This window comes from Carcharodon carcharias, chromosome 2 (genome assembly GCF_017639515.1).
Source record: "Carcharodon carcharias isolate sCarCar2 chromosome 2, sCarCar2.pri, whole genome shotgun sequence".
NCBI lineage: Eukaryota > Metazoa > Chordata > Chondrichthyes > Lamniformes > Lamnidae > Carcharodon > Carcharodon carcharias.
In genome coordinates this window covers 179794312-179814538 of record NC_054468.1, presented here as the reverse complement: position 1 = coordinate 179814538, position 20227 = coordinate 179794312, and the positions used below count along the sequence as shown (strand labels likewise).

Below are 20227 nucleotides of genomic sequence, written 5' to 3'. Positions count from 1 at the left end.
GCTACAAGGCTAGGTTGGAGAAGCTGCGGATTTTCCTCCTTGGAGCAAAGGAGACTGGGGGGAGATTTGATAGCGGTGTACATGATTTAGACAAGTTTAGGTAAGGTAGACAAAGAAAAGCTGTTCCATTAGCTGATGGTACAAGGGGGACACTGATTTAAGGTTTTGGACAAGAAATGCCAGGTGGATGTGAGGAAGAACATTTTCATGCACCGAGTAGTAATGACCTGGAACTGGATAAAGTGCTTGAGGGACTGATTGACCTAATCCTGCTCCTTGCTCCCAAGAATTCACTGCCCACAAGGGTGATGTAAGCAGAAACTAATAGTAATTCCAAAAGGAAATTGTATGAGCTCTTGAGGGGAATAAACTTGCGGGACCACAGGGATAGAGTGGGGAAATGGGACTGACTAGACGACTGTACAGAGAGTTGGTATGAATTCGATGGGCCGATTGGTCCCCTTCTATGCCATAATGACTTACTCTATAAGCCAATAATAAATAAATGTTATCTTGGGCAGCAATAGTGAAGCAACAACCTGTTTTACACCCTGCCTCCTATTCATTTATATTCCAATTGAAATAAATCTTGGGCATGGTGTAAAAAGGGTTGCTGATTGCCATATTTTGCACAAATTTCATCCCAACAGTCTTATTCTTTCCATTTATTTTGAATTGTTCCAGCTGAGTTTCACAAAGCTGAAAGAAAATGACAATAATGGTTGTCTAATGACATAGAATATTGTACCAATGCTATGTCAGAGTGATAGGATAAAGCTCCTTGACCCTTGAAGTAATTGCCCAATCTCAGCTAGGGTAGCTAAGTGCTTTCCTATGGAGAAAAAACATAACGGAAATCTCCCATGATCACAGGTGGAAACTATATAGCATCTGGATTAAAAGTGGCATTGGGAGAGGCAAGAGGAATGAACTGCATGCTTAACGATTTGGTTGTGGAATGAAATATGCTCCGGGAGTTGAGCCAAGAAAAAAAGGAGGAAACTAAAAGAAGTGAAATTTTTGGAAAGGGCATCTTTGTGATGTAAAAACTAACTTAGACCAAGGGGAATATGTCCTCTTTGCCGCAGTTTTAATCTGATAGCGTGATGCAGTTCCCAGTGATTGTGTTCCTGACAGATCAGCCCAAGAGACCAGAAAATTTGGTATGTCTGCTGAAAACTTTCTACTGAGTGACTATAAATCACTCATTGAAAGTAAAGCAGAAATAGAAATGTTCCCAGTTAGGATTTACATAAATATATACAGAAAGTGTAAAAATACATACAGAAAGTGTACGGTAATTTCTACATTGACCTGTGCTTCAAATGAAATATGTGCTAACAGAAACAGGAAATTTTGTTGATTTTACTGTCTGCTGTGCATGTGCTAGTGCATGGTATGTGTGCTCATTCCTATTTGTTGATGTGTGAACTTGTCTGATCGTATGAATTAAGCCCAGCCTGTTAACATATATGAATATGTGTGTAGGTACAAAATGGGTCCTTAAATATAGCTTTGGATGTTTGAGTGCATTTCTGTAGCTGCCTAAATGTTAAAGTGTCTTTAGGAATGCTTGTATAAGTCCCAGAATGTCTGGATATATGGGCTGAATTTTCAGTTTGTCGGGTGGGTGGGCCTGACCCAATCGCGGGTGGGCGGTGAGCCGATCGCTGCCAGCGATCGGGGCCACACCGTCATTTTACGTGGGTGGGCCAATTAAGGCCTGCCCAGTGTGATGTCTGCGGGAAGCGCTATGCGCTCCCTGTGCGGGCGGTGGGGGAGGAATCCTAAAATCAAGAGTGTGCTCTTTTGCGCATGTGCACGGAAGAGCGCACTCATCTCCCTGAGGCTAAGTGCAGCCTCAGGGAGATCACCTCGACTTTTAAAAATATTAAAAATAGGGAAAAGAAAAATCCCTTACATGTCCCCTCATGTGACAATGTCACATGAGTTGGAACATGTTCATAATTTCCATTACAATTTTTAAAACCCGACCTGAAACCTCATCCCGCCACTGGATGAGGGTTCATCTTTTTTCTAGTTGCCGTTGGGGCTCCTGGCCGACCCGCCAACATTTAATTGATTAATTGATCCTGTCAATGGCCTCAAGTGGCCATTGTCAGGTTGGCGGGCCTACAGCTGATGTTGCTGCGCCCCCGCCTTCCTGAAGATTTAAATGGGGCGGGGTGACATCAGGGGTTCCGCCCAATATCATTCCGCATCATTTTATGCATCGGCGAGTGGGCCCCGCCCACCAACGGTAAAACTCTGCCCTTTGTTTGAGGCTAAAAGTATGTGTTTGAATGTGTTGAGTCATGTATCCCACCTTTATTCATGAATAGAACATGTTTTCATGCCTATGTCCCTGAATGTTACATGGCTGTGTGTTTGAATGTAAGAATAAACATTTGGCTGGAATGCCACTACTCCCGGCTGGAATGGAGATGATTGGGTCATCACCCTGTCAATCACGCTTGCAGACCAAACTCCAGTAAGTGATTAGGATTGATTTTGCATGCATAATTTGTATGCAAGTGTACTCTACTCACTGCAATTTTCTAGAGAAATAATCAACTGTAACATTTAACTATCTTTCAATCACTCCATTTTACTGGAGAGCTCACTCTCTTACTGTGAGAAGTGGCTGCCGTTTTGGTCATGAGCTTTGTTTGCTGTTTCATAGAGGCTCCACTTAAGTAGTCTCTGTAGATTGTTTGCTGTAATGTGTTGCTTAAACAAACCCTGTTTGCAAAGTCAAAAGACTTTGAATCTATCCTAATTCTCGCCCCCACTTCCAATTCATTGGCTAAGAAAGTGATGCTATAGGCACTCTGGTGTTAGTCTGGCTGATTGACTGAGGTGCCACATTACTGTTTACATTTTCGGACATTGCTCAGTAAACCCTTTAGCTGCCTCCATGACCTTAAACGACCGACAACAAATCCTCTAATACCTTCAGTGACCAAACAATGAAACCCCTTCCATTGATCAAGCAGGCATACATAGCATGCAAACACACAATCATAGAAACACCAAGAAAGAGTAATATAAATGGACTCACCTAACCCACCTGAGCTTGGCTCACATTCATCAATGTCCTCGTCATCGCTAGGACATTCAGCAGAGGCCACCAATAGATCATCTGTGCTCTGTGGTTAAAAAAAGTCTACAAGTTAGTGTCTTTTAATTCCAAATATTAATACTTATTAAAATATTACAAAAGAACTTTTAAAAAACAAAAAAGCACTATCAACATTTGAAGAAATGTTCAGATATTTGTGATGCGATTCATGCGGTTAATATTTTATTATCCTCACTTAAGCATAAATGATATTCTTAACCAAGTGCTTTATTTGAATTAAATTCAAATAGTCAATTCCTATGTTACTGACAACTGCTGTTGTCATTGCTCAGAACCTCCAAATACATTTGTGAAACAAACCAATCTGCGCTGTTGATTTCTCAATTGAGAGATGATAAACATAAAAAGAAGATTTCAGAAGTCTTTCAGAGACAGGAAAATCTTTTTCCAGATTTGTAGGTCAGATATGCATTACAATGTAGTATATATGCTTTATTTTCCAATACAGGGAAATTTAAGGACTGCTGTGGATTCTCAACACCAAATTCTGGATATATAACATGGTTTCAAAGGCAATTCTGTGGAAAACTAGTCCAGTTTATGTGAAGTAAAATGAGTTTTACAGTTAGGGTCAAGCATTTGTAAACTGCGAATGCCTCAGAGATTAAGCAAGTGTGTTGAGTGTGAGAGAAAACCCAAACTGTACACTGTGAGATCAATTATCAATGTATGGTGCAAACAAATATCTGGATCAACAGCAAGATTCAAGAAATTCTGTATACAATCAGAAAAATGAACACAAATGGTGCCATAAAGGCTTTAAACAAATAATTCAGCAGCACATAGCTTCCATTCATTTTCTAAATTTTTGTCTCGTAAAAAAATGTTGAATAATTGCACCATTTGTTGGTGAAATACACAGAGCATTGCCTCTGTGCATCAGGAATTAGCTAATACTGCAAAATTACATTTTTTATATTAATTAACTCATTGTGTCAGTTATATATCATACACAAGGAAAATAATTCAATTAATACTGAGAGTTAGCTGTGCAAATTATTCCATACTGAGGCTTGCCTGGTGAAAACAGCATTTTGGTATTTTTTGTCCATTGATACATAAAAATAAGAAGCAGCAGTAGGCCTTTCAGCCCTTCAAGCCTGCTCTGCCATTTGATAGGATCATGGCTGATCTGATTGTGGTCTACACTCTACTTTCCCATCTACCCTCTATACCCTTTGACTCCTTTGTCAATCAAGAATCTATCTAACTCAGCCTTAAAAATATTCAGTGATTCTGCCACCCCTGCTGGGGAAGAGAATTCCACAGACTAATGACCCTCTGAGAGAAAAAAACTTCTTCTCATCTATATTTTAAGGGGGACGCCCCCTATTTTTAAACTGTGTCCCCGAGTCTCAGTTTCTCCCATAAGGAGAAACATCCTTTCAGCATCCACCCTGTTAAGTCCCCTCAGGATTTTATACCTCTCATTCTTCTAAAGTCCAATAGGTACAGACTCAACTTGTCTAACATTTCCTTATAAGATAACCCCTTCATCCTAGGAATCAGTCGAGTGAACCTTCTCTGACCTGCAATATACCCCTTCTTAAGTAAGGAGACCAAAACTGTACACAGCATTCCAGTCTGGTCTCATCAAAGCCCTGTCCAGCTGTAGCAAAACTTTCCCAGTTTTATATTCCATTCTCCTTGTAATAAATGACAACAGTCCATTTGCCTTCCTTATCACTTGCTGTACCTGAATACAAACTTCTTGTGATTCGTGTACCAGTACAACCAAATCCCTCTGTACCGCAGAGTTCTGTAATCACTCCCCATTTAAATAATGTACTGCTTTTCTATTCTTCCTCCCAAAGTGGAATCTCCACATGTGTTTATATGTAACATATATTTATTCCTTTATTCCAGTTAAGAGAGCGAGTTCACTATACTAGTAAAGTTAATAGACACCTGAAAAAATAATCAAAATGGAACAAGTGCTTTATTTTCATCTCTGTCCTTACTTCAAGACTTTAGTTCTCCAATGCCATGCTCCATCCTACACAAACTTAAATGTCCAAAGTTCCTCCCTTCATATCATGTCCGTCGCTAGAGCCTGCTTGGCCATCACAATGCCCTCAGCGATTTCAACATCCATGACTTCAAATGTTTCTTGCTAAATCCTACTATTACATTGTCTTCCAAGCTTTCATCTCAGCCTTTCCCATTTAGTTGCCTAATTCTGCCCTCCTAAGAGGAAACCACCCTTCAATCCAGGTAAACTCTTACCTGCCTCTCCACTGTGATGGGGAACAGGCAGGGATAAATGTTTACAGATAGATAGTTTTGTCCTCTGAAAGCAGATTGCATTACTAACATGAGATAATGGTAGATCAGTGTTTCAAAAAGTATCAGTTCACAAATTAACTGGATGTACCTGGGATTATCTACAGGAAAAGGATTGGGTCCTATAAGGTTCTATTGAACTCTGTGCAACTACTTTTATTTTCATATTTATACATCTGTAATCTATCCAGGAGTACAATAGGCTCCAAAATGATGGAAAAGGCACCAATTCTAAATCAAAAAGTTTTCACGTCCCATTTCACTGAAAAGTAAATGTAAGATCGTCAGCATTCAAACCTCTTTTGGTTATTTTGAAATCATCACTGCTGCAAACTGTATTTTTGCCCTTTAGATATTTCCCCTTCCCTGGCACATAGCCTTCCCTTATACATAGCCTTCACTCCTTTATACATATTTTCCTCTTTGAATGCAAGTACCCATTGTTTCACTATGTCTTTGGACTTTACCTTCCTGATAATAAAAATCTCCCATGGCCCTAAGTTTTACCAGTAATCTTTGGGAAAAATAAACACAAAGCAGGATTTTTTGCTGAGCTGGCAGGCACGCTCGAGCATAAAATGATGCATGATGACATCGGCAAGCGTCCCGACGTCATCTCGCATGTGCACCATGTTTCAATTGGCAGGCGTGCGCAGGAGTCAGCAGTGAGTGAATGTTGGGTATATCAGAAGATTAATTTATAACAAATTCCTGTCCCACTGCAATTTCAGTCTAAATCCTCACCCAGGATATTCCTATGTTCCTGTGTATCAAGGTCTATAGTTCCAGGGTGATTTTATGCAGTCAGTTTTTCGTGGGTTGTGTCAGCTTTCTTTTGAATTTGTTAGTCAGCTTTTGCTAGATTTCTAGATTGACATGCACATATTGTTATAGATGCAAGTTATTATCTGTTTGTTGCAAAATTGCACTACATGCTAATAGTAAATATAAAGAATACATTTATTACTTTGCTACAAATATTGAACTTATCACTTGCTTTTTCCAGTGGGGAGGGGTGACAGGGAGGGAGAGGAATTAACTGATTGTCAGCTTGCTAGTAATTACAAATAGCGTGGGGTGGAAGAGGGAGGGTTCATGAAGTGGACTCATACATTGACATTTATTCTGGTATATTGAAGGCTTTGTTCATTCTCAGTCTTTGAGCATCAGCTTCAGGGAAAACAAATTTTTGTCAGGAATATATAATAATTCCCATAATGTTATTGGAATTCATTGTAAAATAGGGCAGAATTTTGCCGTCGGCGGTCAGGGAGCAAGGCCCGCTCGCCGACGCATAAAATGGAACCCCCGATCTCATCCCGCCCCATTTAAATCTTCAGGAAAGCGGGCCCGCCGACCTGTCAATGGCCAATTGAGACCATTGACAGGATCATTAAAACAATTAAATGACAAGGTTGGTGGGCAGGCCAGGAGCCCCGGCGGGGAATAGAAAAAACATGAAACCTCATCCACCGGCGGGATGAGGTTTCATGTTAGAATTTAAAAAGTTTAAGAAAATTTTAGTGTAAATTATAAACACGTCCCATCTCATTGACACATGAGGGGGACATGTTAAGGATTTTTTTTTCTATTTTTAACGTTTTTAAAAGTGTCAGTGATCTCCTTAGCCTCAGGGAGATGTGCACTCTTTCGTGTGCATGCGCGAAAGAGTGCACTCTCGCTTTTGGGGAATCCCCCCCACTCCTTCCGCACAGGATGCGCATAGCACTTCCTGCCAGATGTCATGCTGGGAGGGCCTTAATTGGCCAGCCCAAGTAAAATGGCTGCGGGGCCCACTTCTCTGGCGGGGATTGGCTCCCCGCCCGCCGGAGATTGGGTTGGGCTCGCCTGCCCAGAAGGTAGAAAATTCTGCCCATAGAGTAATAGTGGGATGCGCGTGTGTGTGTGTGTGTGTGTGTGTGTGTGTGTGTGTGTGTTGGATTAAAGGCAGCTGGTCTGAAGGCTTTGATGTAAACATGGTAAACATGGGGGAAGTTTAGAATATAAGATATAAAAGGGCATTTGCATTTTTAAATAAACCAGACTAGATTGTTTTCAAAAGAGGGGTAAGGTGTGTCACCTAGTCAGGTGAAGTTTAGAAACAGTGGCCAGGATTTTTCCTTCATTGGGTGGGCTCGGCAGGGGTGGGCGGGAACAGTCGGGAAGCCGACCGTGATCAGGGCCAGGCTGTGATTTCATGCTGGCGGGCCAATTAAAGCCCACCTGGTGTGAAATGCTCGTGGCAGCGCTCAGTACTGCCTGTGTGGGAGGGAAGGAGGGCGAGCGCGCAACTTCACGCTTGCACGTGGGTGCTTGCTGGAAAGACACAGAGCTGCCTCAGGGAGATGAAGAGTTCAAGAATTAAAAATAAATAATTCTAAATTGTTAAAAAACATGTCCCCTCATGTGGCTCTGTCACATCAGCAGGGACATGTTCTTAATGATTTATATTTTATTTTTAATTGCTGTTGGAAACCTCATCCATGGTTCCTAAAATGTGCAAAGGCCGCTTGGTCTTTTCGCTTGCCTGCCAACAGTAAGGTTGGATGGACAGTGAAAAATAACATTTAATTGGGACTTCAATGGCCTTAAGAGGCCTTTTAATTGCCAGCGGGCGAGCTGCTGACTCCCGCGCACCCCCGCCGACTGAAATATCGCGCACATGCGTGATGATGCCGGGATGCTCGCCCGATGTCAATATGCATCGTTTTATGCTTGAGCGTGCCTGCCAGCTCAGTGAAAAATCCTGCCCAATGTTTATTTTTCCCAAAGATTACTGGTATTTTATTATCAAGAAGGTAAAGTCCAAAGACAGTGAAACAATGGGTTTTGCATTCAAAGGGGAAAATACGTACTAAGGAACGAAGGTTATGTGTAAGGGAAGGCAGTCTAAGATTCAGCAAGTTTGTAACACCTTCGGCCTGTATGTACCAAACTGCTGCCTTCAGGGACTGAAGTTAAGAGAACTCATTTTGAATCTGACTGTTCAGGGAATTGTTTACTTTGCCTGGGTCTTTTAAAAATGTCTAACTGTTACCTTAACGAAAGTGTAACTGGGAGTCAGATAAAGCAGGGGGTTTAGGAGTTATCGAGTAGTAATTTATAGATCTATTAGTAACTGTTTACTCTAGTTTCGTAAAAACCTATAAGACTTGGTGGCCTTATTACTACTGAATTCAAGGCACTCATCTCAGGATTTATACAAATTGCAAGACAAGTTGTGGCAGTTGTTTCAAGTTTTCCTTTGGGAATTGAACAACTCAGCGTTCACCATCGGCTGTGCCATAACACTTTAGACCTGCCAAGCAAAGGCCCCAGTTAATCTGAATCACATCCATACAGATTTCAGACTCTGGGGGCTCTGTTCCCTATTCCTGCTTTCTAATGAGTACAGCAATTATTCCAGTATACATGGACAATATTTTGCTATAGAAATGGCAGTGAGGCTAATAATGATCATCAATTTTTATGTTGAAAGCGGACAGCAATTTCTGGCAAATGCACATGTGCAATTAAATGCAAAAATCCAGTCACTGTCCAAGATGCATGTTCTTCCAGAAGATTCTTGTAAATGGCATGTCACCATTCAAATACATATTAAACACCATGGTCAGAATTTTGCCCTTGGTGGGTGGGCAGGAAGCCAACTGCTGCCCACGATCGGGACTGTGCTGTGATTTCACACTGGCGGGCCAATTAAGGCCTGCCCAGTATGAAACGCAAGCGGCAGCGATGAGTGCTGCCTGTGCAGGGGGGAGGAGGGTGGACTTCATACATATATGTGAATGAGCGCCTCATAATCTCTCTGAGGCACAGAGCTGCCTCAGGGAGATGAAGTGCTGTTGAAAAAAGAAAATGAAAACAAAATCTGATAAAACATGTCCCCTCATGCGACTGTCACATGAGCAGGGACATTATTATTAAATCAATTTTAAAACTTTATCTTTATTTGCTTTCAGAAACCTCATCCTGCCCATGGATGAGATTTCCAAAAAAAATGCAAAGGCTGCTTGGCCTTTTCACCTGCCCAACAGTTAGGTTGGACGGGCAGTGAAAAGTTTACGTTAATTGATTACTTAATGGCCTTAACAGGCCTTTTGATTGTTGCCAGGTGCGCTGCCAGCTCTGGCACGCACCCGCCGACCAAACTACTGCGTGACTGCGCACTGACGTTGGCATGATCGGGCGACGTCGATGTACATCATTTCACGCCCCATGAAGTTCCTGTATTTATCTCATTGATACACAAATACATCAGAGAAAGTTACAGCTTGTCTGCTGAAATGTGGTAGGTCTTAATTATTGTAAAACAACCTCCCAGACACTGAAGAGTTACTTACGCAAGCATGGAGTATCAATCCCTTCAGATTTTCATCTCTCTCAATTCAATGTTTTATTTGTTCTCATTATTTTTCTTTCTGTACGTTATTGGACATTAGATTGACTATGCTAACTTACATTCTCTGGTTCAGACTGCATTGTTCATTAATAATTCTTCAATCTGATTGGTTAAGGAGATCTACAGCTCTTTATTTGTTCACACAGATTCCAGATGTGTTTCAAACAGCATGGCAATTTGTAGTAATTATGGTTTTCTTTAGTGTGTGATGTACCTTTAAGAATAATACTTGTTAGGAGAGATCACATGATCTGTAGTAATTAATAGCAGAGTAGTGTGGACTACCTCTGCAGTCAGTGCAGAGAAAGGGTTAGAGTTGAAAGCACACGTGTAGTTGCTGTTGAGTATATTGTACATAAATTTAATGTTTCCACCCACAGAATGTCTGCAGATCAACTCTATCAATAGTAGCAACTCAGCCTCCCTCGCAACACAATTCTTGGATAATTGGCCTACAGGAACCTCAAGTGCAGATGCCAATCGATATCCTATAGGTAAGTGTAAGTCTCATGAACCCTCACAACCACTTCAATCCAGAAGCAGACATATGGGAACACTACCATTTGGAAGGTCCCCTTCAATCCACTCACCATCCTGACTTGGAAATATGTCTCCATTCCTTCACTGTCGCTGGGACAAAACCTGGATTTCCCTCCGTAACAACACTGTAGGTGTGGCAACACTGCTTGGACTGCAGTGATTGAAGAAGGTGGCTCATCACCACCTTCTCAAGGGCGATTAGGGATGGACAATAAATGCTGGCCTAGCTAGAGACGCCCACATCCCATGAATGAATGAATAAAAAAACAGTTTAAAATTTGGCCCAATATCTGTAACTGCAGTTTGTTTTCCAGAAGTTATATCTGTTGCTACTTCTTCAGTTTGACACCAGTCGATTTTGTTGGAAAATGCATGGCAAAACATTTTCTAATACAATTTAATTCTAGACTGATTGCAAATTACAGTAGGCACTGAAATCCAGGTACAAACGTACCAGCTATTTCTCCTGTTACTTAAAATATAAGCGAAGAACATGTAATTAAGATCAGACACATTCATCAATACTGATGCAAACATAATTACGGGCACCAAAACTACTTTTTGTCAAAATTACCTTTAACTTCTTATTCAGTAGGGTTCCTTACTTTTTCAATGCAGAGAACTTGGATGTGATGCGAGAATCAAAAAAAAAGTTAAACAAAATGGCACCTTTATCAAATAACAACCTTAATTTAAACCATTGTTACAATTATGAGGTTTATGAAATCATTATGTTTTGGACTGTATCTTTAAATTTAGGTTAAAATGAAGGGGGTTATGTGACGACCTGCCTGACAACAAGCCTGGCTTAATCAAGGGACTAGCTGAGCAAGGTGCAAAGTTCTCACACCTGTGTCATGAAGTTATTAATGTACATAATATTTTGGAAAATATTTTTCTTTTAAAATAGAGGTTTACCCTGCAGGTGTGTCTTAATTAGATTAAAGCCAACTAGTCTGGGAGCTTTGATAGGTACCAGTTTTGAAATGTAGGAGAGATAGTGTGCATTTGCATTTTTTGAATAGAGCATTCAAGAAGTGGGGTAAAAATTGACGCCTTTCTAGCGGCTACCAAGCAATATGTTTATAGTACTAATAAAATTGGTATTATGAAAGGGGTTCACTGTTATAATGTCAAGTTCCAAGAGCTTGTTGATACAATGAGAATTTGAATTCAATCCCCCGTGGTAGGTATAACTTCAGTAATTTTCAGGTGTGCAGGCAGAGGTAAGATCAAAAGGCAGCTGCAAGCCTCCAACTGGCTTCACAGTGAAAAGAACCTCATTTTGAATTCATGAGGTGAAAATGCTTTGTCTGGTGTTTGGTTAAGTCTATGGGTTGCTGCTGCCTTAATGGAGATTAGTTTGGTAAATTGTTAAAAGTTATGACAGTAATATGTAGTCATGTGTATATATATATATATTTAACCTGTGTAAATTAATAAAGTATTGCAATTAGTTTAGTGTAAAACCTCAAGAACTGATGGTCTGAGTCCTGAATTTAGAGTCGTATCTCAAACATAACACTTAAAAGTTATAGGTCAAGACAGTTGTTTAAAGTTTCCCTCTGGGATTTTTTAAATAACTCCACTTTACCAACCGTATCGGTCATAACAGCCTGGGAAGAAAGAGCAAGGGCAACTTTGCTAACAGCAAATAGAGTTGCCAGTTCCAACCTTTTGGCGCAGAAGTAAAAAAAGAGACGAAGGAAAAGAACAACAGTTGGAATGGTCAGCAGAGGGAAGAGGCCGTGGGTCCTTTTAAGCTACTGAAGCTGGACGCAGAAGGGAGATGGTCTCTAGTCAAAAAGGCAGTTTCTGTAGCCATCTAAGGAATCCAGGAGATTTGTCCTGGTGTGACCGAGTGGATTAAGAATCATCTGAGCCGACAAGCTTTACTGTTGGCAGTGGATTTGGGAAACTCTCCGAAAACTGAGGGAAGCGTCTTTAGACGGTCATTCAAAGTTACTACTCAATGAAATGGGGAAATGTGATCCCATTAGAAGGTGGCAGCATACAAACATACTTACATACGAAGTAGGAGCAGAAGTAGACCATTTGGTCCATCGAGCCTGCTCCACAATTCAATAAGATCATGGCTGATCTGTTTGTATTTCTAATTCCATAATCCCATCTACCCCAGATAACCTCTTGTAATGAAGGACAGCATTCAATTGGACTTCTTAATTACTTGTTGTACTTGCATACTAACTTTTTGTGACTCATGCACAAGAACACCTAGATCCCTCTGTACCTTGGAATTCTGCAGTCGGTCTCCATTTAAGTAATACCCTGCTGTTTTATTCTTCCTGCCAAAGTGAACAACTTCACATTTCCCCACATTGTACCCCATCTGCCAGATTTTTGCCTGCTCACTCAACTTATCCATATCTGTCTGCAACCCCCTTATGTCCTTTTCACAACATTCTTTCCTACCTATCTTTGTGTCTGTGGATATTTGCTATAGGGTGATTCCATAGAGAGTGCGATGTGTGATGAGTATAAAAGGAAAACATTCCTTTTGGTCGTTTGAAGTATAAGTTGCCTACAAAAATAGTGTTTAGATAGCAGCGTTTTTAGTCATTTGTCACAGTAAAATCTTAAAGCATGAAATCTTGTTGTTTCATTCTTTTCAGCTATCAACTAGAAGTTTGAATTTCTTTTTAAATATTATCGGTCTCCATGGGGATCATAACACTGTGCTGACCATCTTTCCAGTGTGCATAAAAGTTAACATGTAAAAGTGGAGAGGAAAAATACTTATCATACTATTGCATATACAGGCAAAAACCAGCCAGGTGTGGAAAAAAATCAGAAGGCAGTTCATGTGGGGAAAAAAAAATCAAATTTCATTTTGAAGGAGTAGATTAACTGAGCAATTTTCCACCCAACACGGTGTAATTTCAATTTAATTTACTGTATATGAAGCTGATCTGTATGACTGGTTGTTGAAACAGTTGAACAGAACAACTCAGATGTGTCACATAAATCAATCTCGATCTTTGATTTGCTTTCCCTGGTGTTTATCACCTTCCCCACTTTAAAACTCATGCGTGGCACAATAGGAAAGAGTTCAGCTGTAAGTGGGAACGTTGTTACAACAGGCAAGCCTCATTACTCCACTTCAGTATTAATAATCTGTGATATGGATAGAAAATAAGTTATGAATGTGCAAAACCCGAGCAGCTTCTTTCATTGTTCAAATAAAAATGAAAGTGAGGACAGCAAGTGATGTAAGAAATGTAGCTTAATACCTTTGGGAAAAAAAGTAGCAGCAATCCAAATCTTAAACGAGTGGAATCATGAAAAAGCATCTGAAAATGTATTTTACCTCAACAAATTATAAAATGATCAAATTAGATATAGTGACAGAAAGATCAACATTTTTACATAATGAACTAATTGATTTTCGGGCCTCCAGTTTTATATATCGGCAGGATAAGGAGAATAGGAGAAATTTGGGAGCCAATCACACACTCCGCCTCCTGGAATTAAACAAACACCAATATAAAACTTGCTAAAGTGACCTTTCACTTCCAAATGTCACAAAACGAATTTCAGCAGCTTTAACACAAATGCTCGGGGAATGGATTCAATGCACATTTGTTCATAATTTACCACAAATTAGTTTTCATTTTGGCACTTTCATTAAGAACGACTGGCAAGGGGAAACTGAAAATTGCACAGTAAGGGTGTTCTTTTGAAATTAGGTCCTGAGAACATTACAATGTTAGCATAAAAGAAGCATCAGTCTGCATCTGGCCTATACTATTCCTGACTTGCAGAGTGTTCTGTAATAAATGTTGGCGCATAAAAAAATTATTCACATCCTATTATTAACACCCCTTACCTAAATATGTTCATACCACCCAGAAAACCCTGCTGTATAACAAATTCTGCTGCTTTCTATCTCTGATGTCCTTCTTAATTGGGACTGCAGGAAGACTATGCTGTACCCTCCCTGACTCCACATTGTCAAAGGGCAGGATAGGTTTGGTTTTGTGATTCCTTGCCCTCTCTGTCTTACCAAAACACAAACACTGGTAAAGCAGAGGTACTTTATATACATCTAACTGGGAAACAGCAAAATTCATTAAATGGAGACATCAAATTGCACTCATCAGATAGGGTGGGCTTTGAACTGCAGTCTCCACCAAGCAGTCCATCACTGTGTCACCAGAGGCACAAACAAACTCTGGGCAATGTCTATATTAAAATAATGTTGTTATGCAACCTCTTGTGGGGTGCATTCATCATTACCTGATTCCCAAACTCTAACCCTGCCCTTGAATTTCCAAAGCACAGAAAATTGTGTAAGTCTTTGTCAGATTCAAAAGATAAATGTTGACAATCTGTTCAAACCGTACTTAGTTTCAATCTTAAATTTCACCTCCAAACAAAATTAATGAACATAAAACAGACCTGTACTGTTAAACTTGGCTTTTGTATATATTTAATGTTTCAAAAGTCAAAGGGTTTCCTGTAAATGATCCATCATACAACAAAGTGTTCTATATAAAATGAGACCACAAGGGACATCAAAACTTTTTACATATACAAACCAGGATACTAATACTTTTCACGTAAGTTTTTTGACTGCACTAATACAAAGATCACCAAAGGGGAAATGTTCAATATTGGTGGATGTTCTAAATCCTTTCTTTATGCACATAATGTTGTAATTTCATTGTTGTACTGGGGCAGACTGAAGCTTGATGCTAACTAATATTGGCCAAATGAAATTAGATTAAAAGTAAAAGTACGCTTTAATACAGTGGAAGAATTTAGACTTTGCAAAATCTACTCTCATGGACAAGTTAAGAGATCCATCTCTTGCAATAGTCCATTTCACTTCACAGGTACAAAATTACAACCATGCTAAAAAAAAAATCTTTTTCAGTTGATAGATGTTTCAATAATTGTACAATCACATTCAATCAAAGTAAGTGAGACACAAGCATATTTAGGTTCAATTCCTTAAATAGCCTCCTCGATTGCCTCTGATGTTTTACTCCACAAAAAAATCCACCACTATTCTGGCTGATATCCTCTGTCCTCCCATCCTGCTGCACATCAAATTCAAAATCCTGCCCTTATATACAATTTTTTTCAAGGTTTTGTTTTTCTCTATCTCCACAACCTCCACCAGCCTGAATACCTTGCTCATCTAATTCTGGCATGATAAGACATGAGCTCTTATTGGGATAGCCTTCAGCCATCATCCCCACATTCTGGAAAGCCCTCTCCAAATATTTTGCCTTGCTTCATCTCTTCTACCTTCAAAGACCTCCTTGACCCTGAGATCAGCTTCTGGCTACATATCCTTTCCATTACACCAAAAGTGCCTTTCTCTACCTCTGCAGCATCACCTGACCAAATCTCTGCCACATCTCATTTGCTGAAGTCCTCATTCATGCCTTTGCTTTCCAACATTTAACCATTCCAATGCTTCAGCTGCCTAGACCTTAAGCTCTGCAATTCCCCCCATAAATCTTTCCTCCTTTCTACCCCTCTCCCCCTTCCTTAAAACCTAGGCCTGAATCTTCACTGGAGGGTCAGGAGCACAGAGTCGGGACAAGTCCCAGCTCTGTCAACCTGATCTGGGAGAAAGTGCCCCAGAAGGTTGAATTTTCAGTTCGGGGAGTTGGTGAAAATGGGAGGGTGATCCTGGAATGAGTGCACAGGCTGCTGGGTGCGGAGGCAGGCTGGGAGGAAGGCCTCCCTTGGTGCTCCAGCACTATGTCGAAGTGTTTTTAAAAAACAATAAAACATAAAAGAGCCCTCCAGCCCTCACTCCTCACATCCCTCTACATCCAACATTCCCCCTGTCCCATCCAAGTTAACCCATGCTATCTCATGCTCCCATCCACCCCCCCCATGGACCCTCACACATTCCATGCCAAACTATGCCTCTCTACGATCTCCCATGGCCCCTCATATCCTTCATACCAACCTACACCCATCTACCCCCTCTGTGGCCCCTCACATCCACCATTCCAACCTGTGCACATCTACCCATTCCCCATGGCCTTTTATAATCCTTATGCTAACTTGGTGCCAACTCATGTGAACCCATGCCCCCACAGCCACCATCCTTTTTTCTTGTAACCACCATGCCAAAATACCCAGGATCCACCATGGGCAGACATCAGGAGCCTTGCTGAGATGAGATAAAATAAAATAAAATAATTAAGTGTCTATTGAAGAATATACAATTTGAAATAGCGACTCTCACTGATAAAAACCCATCCACTACAAGTAATTTCATTTAATCCCCTATAAAAACAATCATTGGAATTCATATTGCAGGATTTTACTTCCGGAGGGTGGGCGCACGCCCGACCAGATAGGGCATAAAATAGTGCACGATGATGTTGGGCGAGCATCCCGACGTCATCAGGCACTCGTATGGTATTTTGGTCGGCAGGCGGCGCATGAGTCGGCAGTGCATCTGCCGACAATTAAGGGGCCTATTAATGCCCTTAATCAATTAATTAAAATCAATTGTTCGCTGCCCATCCAACCTTAAGGTTGGTCAGTGGGCGAATCCACCAGGCGACCTTTGGGATTTTTAGGAAACCTCATCCATGGGCAGGATGAGGTTTCCAACAAGTAATTTTTAAAAAGTAAAAATTTTTATCCATCATTTTCAATTTGTCCCTGTTCATGTGACTGAGTCATATGTGGGGACATGTTTCTCTCATTTTTAAAATCTTTATTTCTGTTACTACAAATCTTCAGCTCCTTGAGGCAGCTTTTTGCCTTCAGGGAGCTTTTGGTGCGTGCTTCCCCATGCATGCGCAGACTTCATGCTCGCCCTCCTCCTGCCCTCACCCTAACAGTGCTGAGCTTCTCAGCACACCTTTCACACTGGCTAGCCATTAATTGGCCAGCCAGCGTGAAACCGTGGTCAAGGGCTGATTGCGGGCAGTGGGCCATTTTGCAGTCATTCCTGGGCCCGCCCGCCCAATGACCAGAAAATCCTGCCCATTGTTCCACTTCAAAGAATCTATAACCACTTGGAACTGTCAATCAAACTTTGAACTGAGAGGCACCACACTATGATAATAAAACTATTAAGTGTCTATTGAAGAATACACAATTTGAAATAGCAACTCTCATTGATAAAAACCCATCCACTACAAGTAACCTCATTTAACCCACTATAAAAGCAATCATTGGAATTCATACAGCAGGATTTTACATCTGGCGGGTGGGCGCGCGCCCAACCTGATCGGGTGTAAAATAGGTGGTGAGATCAGTCATGCAGCACTCATTCAATCATGATGATCCCGAGGCTTATGGTTATGCCTATGCCAACAGTGTGAAATAGCGAGTGCTGATTTGTTAAACACTGTAGCTTTTTTCCTCAAATATTTTAAGGGCAGCAGTTTTAAATGCCTTGACAGCTTGATAGTTCATTTTGACAGTTCCAATAAGCTTGACAGTTCCAATAAGTTTATGCACTTTTTACACACATTCATGTCTACCTTTAACAATCTCAAAGGGCACCTTACCTCTCTGAAAGGGCAGTTTATCTCTCCCAAAGGGCACCTACCCTCCCCCAAAGGTGTCCCAGTACCATATCCAAAAGTGTATTCCACCTACCCAAGCAACTCTGCAAAGTTTAGACCTGCTCCAAACAGGTATAATCTGCACATGTCACGTGTCTCCATCTTTATGAAAATTCATCTGTTCTAATATCTTCTTATGTGGCTTGGTGTTAAATCTTGTTTCATAACGCTTTCTATGGGCAGGATTTTCTGGCCCCGCAAAAAGTCAGTGGACTTTTGGCTAGGCTGCCAAATCTCTTGCAGTGGGTCCTACTACGATGGGGCCAGAAAATCCCAGCCTATATTAAAGGTACTACAAATGCAAGTTGTTGTTAAAACTTACTTTTTATCCATTATTGCATCTGTGGTCACTTTACCAAATTCTTCTACTTTTACTCAGGCCCAACACCAAACCATGAAGAACCTTTGGATGTTTTTATCATTTTAATGGCATCATATAAATATAAGTTGCTACTGTTGTTGCAAGTGTTCCTCTGAACGTTTCTGTCTTGTTCCTCCTCATCCTTATATTACCACTGTAATTAAACCAAAACTCATTAAGCAATCCCCTACTCTACTGAGACTAATGCTCCATGACGTAATTTTATAAAATTTCCCTTTATGAATTTTCCTTAGTTCTTGTTTCTCAAAAGCAAAATTGCTTCAGTAATAGATGATGCTATTTATCTGTTGTAATTACTGGTGGAAAAATTGTACAAAGATCAAGAACCACATAGGCTAAATGATTAGGATGACAATACTGTTATTTTTACTTGAGAAAAGAAAAATAGGCCAGGTTTTCAACTTCCAGCATGATTTCCAGTGGAAAATCACATTTGCAAGTCATTTCTTGTCTTCATACAGCAGAAGATTTTTGACCGATTTTAATTGCGAGGCCATAGAGGAAGGGATCCTGAGAACAAAGAAAGCAGAAATATAGCGGGATTTTCCTTTTCTCTCCTGATGCTTTTTCAATTACAGAATATTTTGAAGGTACATTTGCCTCACAAATTAATAAACAGAGAATCTCACAATAGTTCTGGTTTATATATTAATTCGTTGTTGGGTTGGAATAGTTTCATTAACACCTAAGAACTACCAGCTGCAAACACTCTATCTTCATTGTAACACATTTACAGTTATGAGAACACTCCCTTACACTAGTTTCTTTCCATGCTACTATTGGCCTTAATTTTATCGGCCAAATTTCCATGGGGAGTTCAGTAGGAAGTGGTGGAAAATTGTTTGCCCTGAAGAAATTGAACTAATCTCATTGCTGAAACTGTGATAATTAGAACCATTACATGTACTCTAAGAAAAAGCAAATGAAACTGTGCCGGTTAGCAAAACGTTGTGATAAATATGTAGAACACAAATGGGAATAACCATTCAACCAGATGGCAGCCAGGTTATAGGTCTTCTGAAGGAAGAAACATCTCAGATCATGTACTAACCTTAGCCTGAAGGAAGATGATCATCAAACATAGGAGAGAAAATACTTTTACTCAGGTTAAACAGTAGTAAAATGGAGTCTGTTATACTAAGTCTCATCAAGGGTTAACTGTAACAGTCTGTGATGTCATGGAAAGAAGTGACATACACTCATGGGGCGAAATTTTACAGCAGCGGGCTTTTACGTTCCCGCCAAAGCCAATGAGGCTTAGAATGTCTCGCCTTATTTTACGGCCCTGTCCCCACCGAAACGGGGCCATAAAATTCTGCCCATGATCTGAGAGAGTCTAGGAAAAAGCAGCATGGAAAGAAGCTAGTGTAAGGGGGTGTTCTCTTCACTTTAAATATGTTGCAATGAAGTTAACATGTTTGTAGCTGGTAGTCGTCGGGTGTTACTGAAACTACTCCAACCCAACAACACAACTATATATAAACAAGAACTATTGTGAGATTCGCTGTTTATTAATTTGTGAGGCAAATGTACTTTCAAAATATTCTGTAATTGAACAAGCATCAGGAGAGAAGAGAAAATACCGTTATATTTCCTTTGTTCTCAGGATCGCTTCTTCTGAGCCGGTACGACAACAACATCATAGTCCAAACAAACAACATAGAAATCCAAAACAAAAATAAAAATACCTGGAAAAACTCAGCAGGTCTGACAGCATCTGCGGAGAGGAACATAGTTAACGTTTCCAGTCCGTATAACTCTTCAACAGAAGTTCTCTAAGTAGTTTGTCTTGTAATTTCTCAATCATACCATTGGAATACTGTGGGCCTGCCTGGTTCAGAGGATGAGCTTTGTTCCACTATTTCATTACCAGGAGCAAACACTCCCCTAAAGAGATCCCAACTATCTCT

At 40.4% G+C, this 20227-nt stretch overlaps 1 protein-coding gene across 1 annotated transcript in view; it reads right to left on the bottom strand.

Moving 5' to 3' along the window:
• nrxn1a (neurexin 1a) overlaps nt 1–20227 on the bottom strand; it is a 2049839-nt gene that overhangs the window by 33026 nt on the left and 1996586 nt on the right. The window contains exon 22 of the mRNA XM_041177542.1: nt 3062–3149. Coding sequence (XP_041033476.1) covers nt 3062–3149 — 88 coding nt within the window. The remainder of the gene's footprint in view (nt 1–3061; nt 3150–20227) is intronic.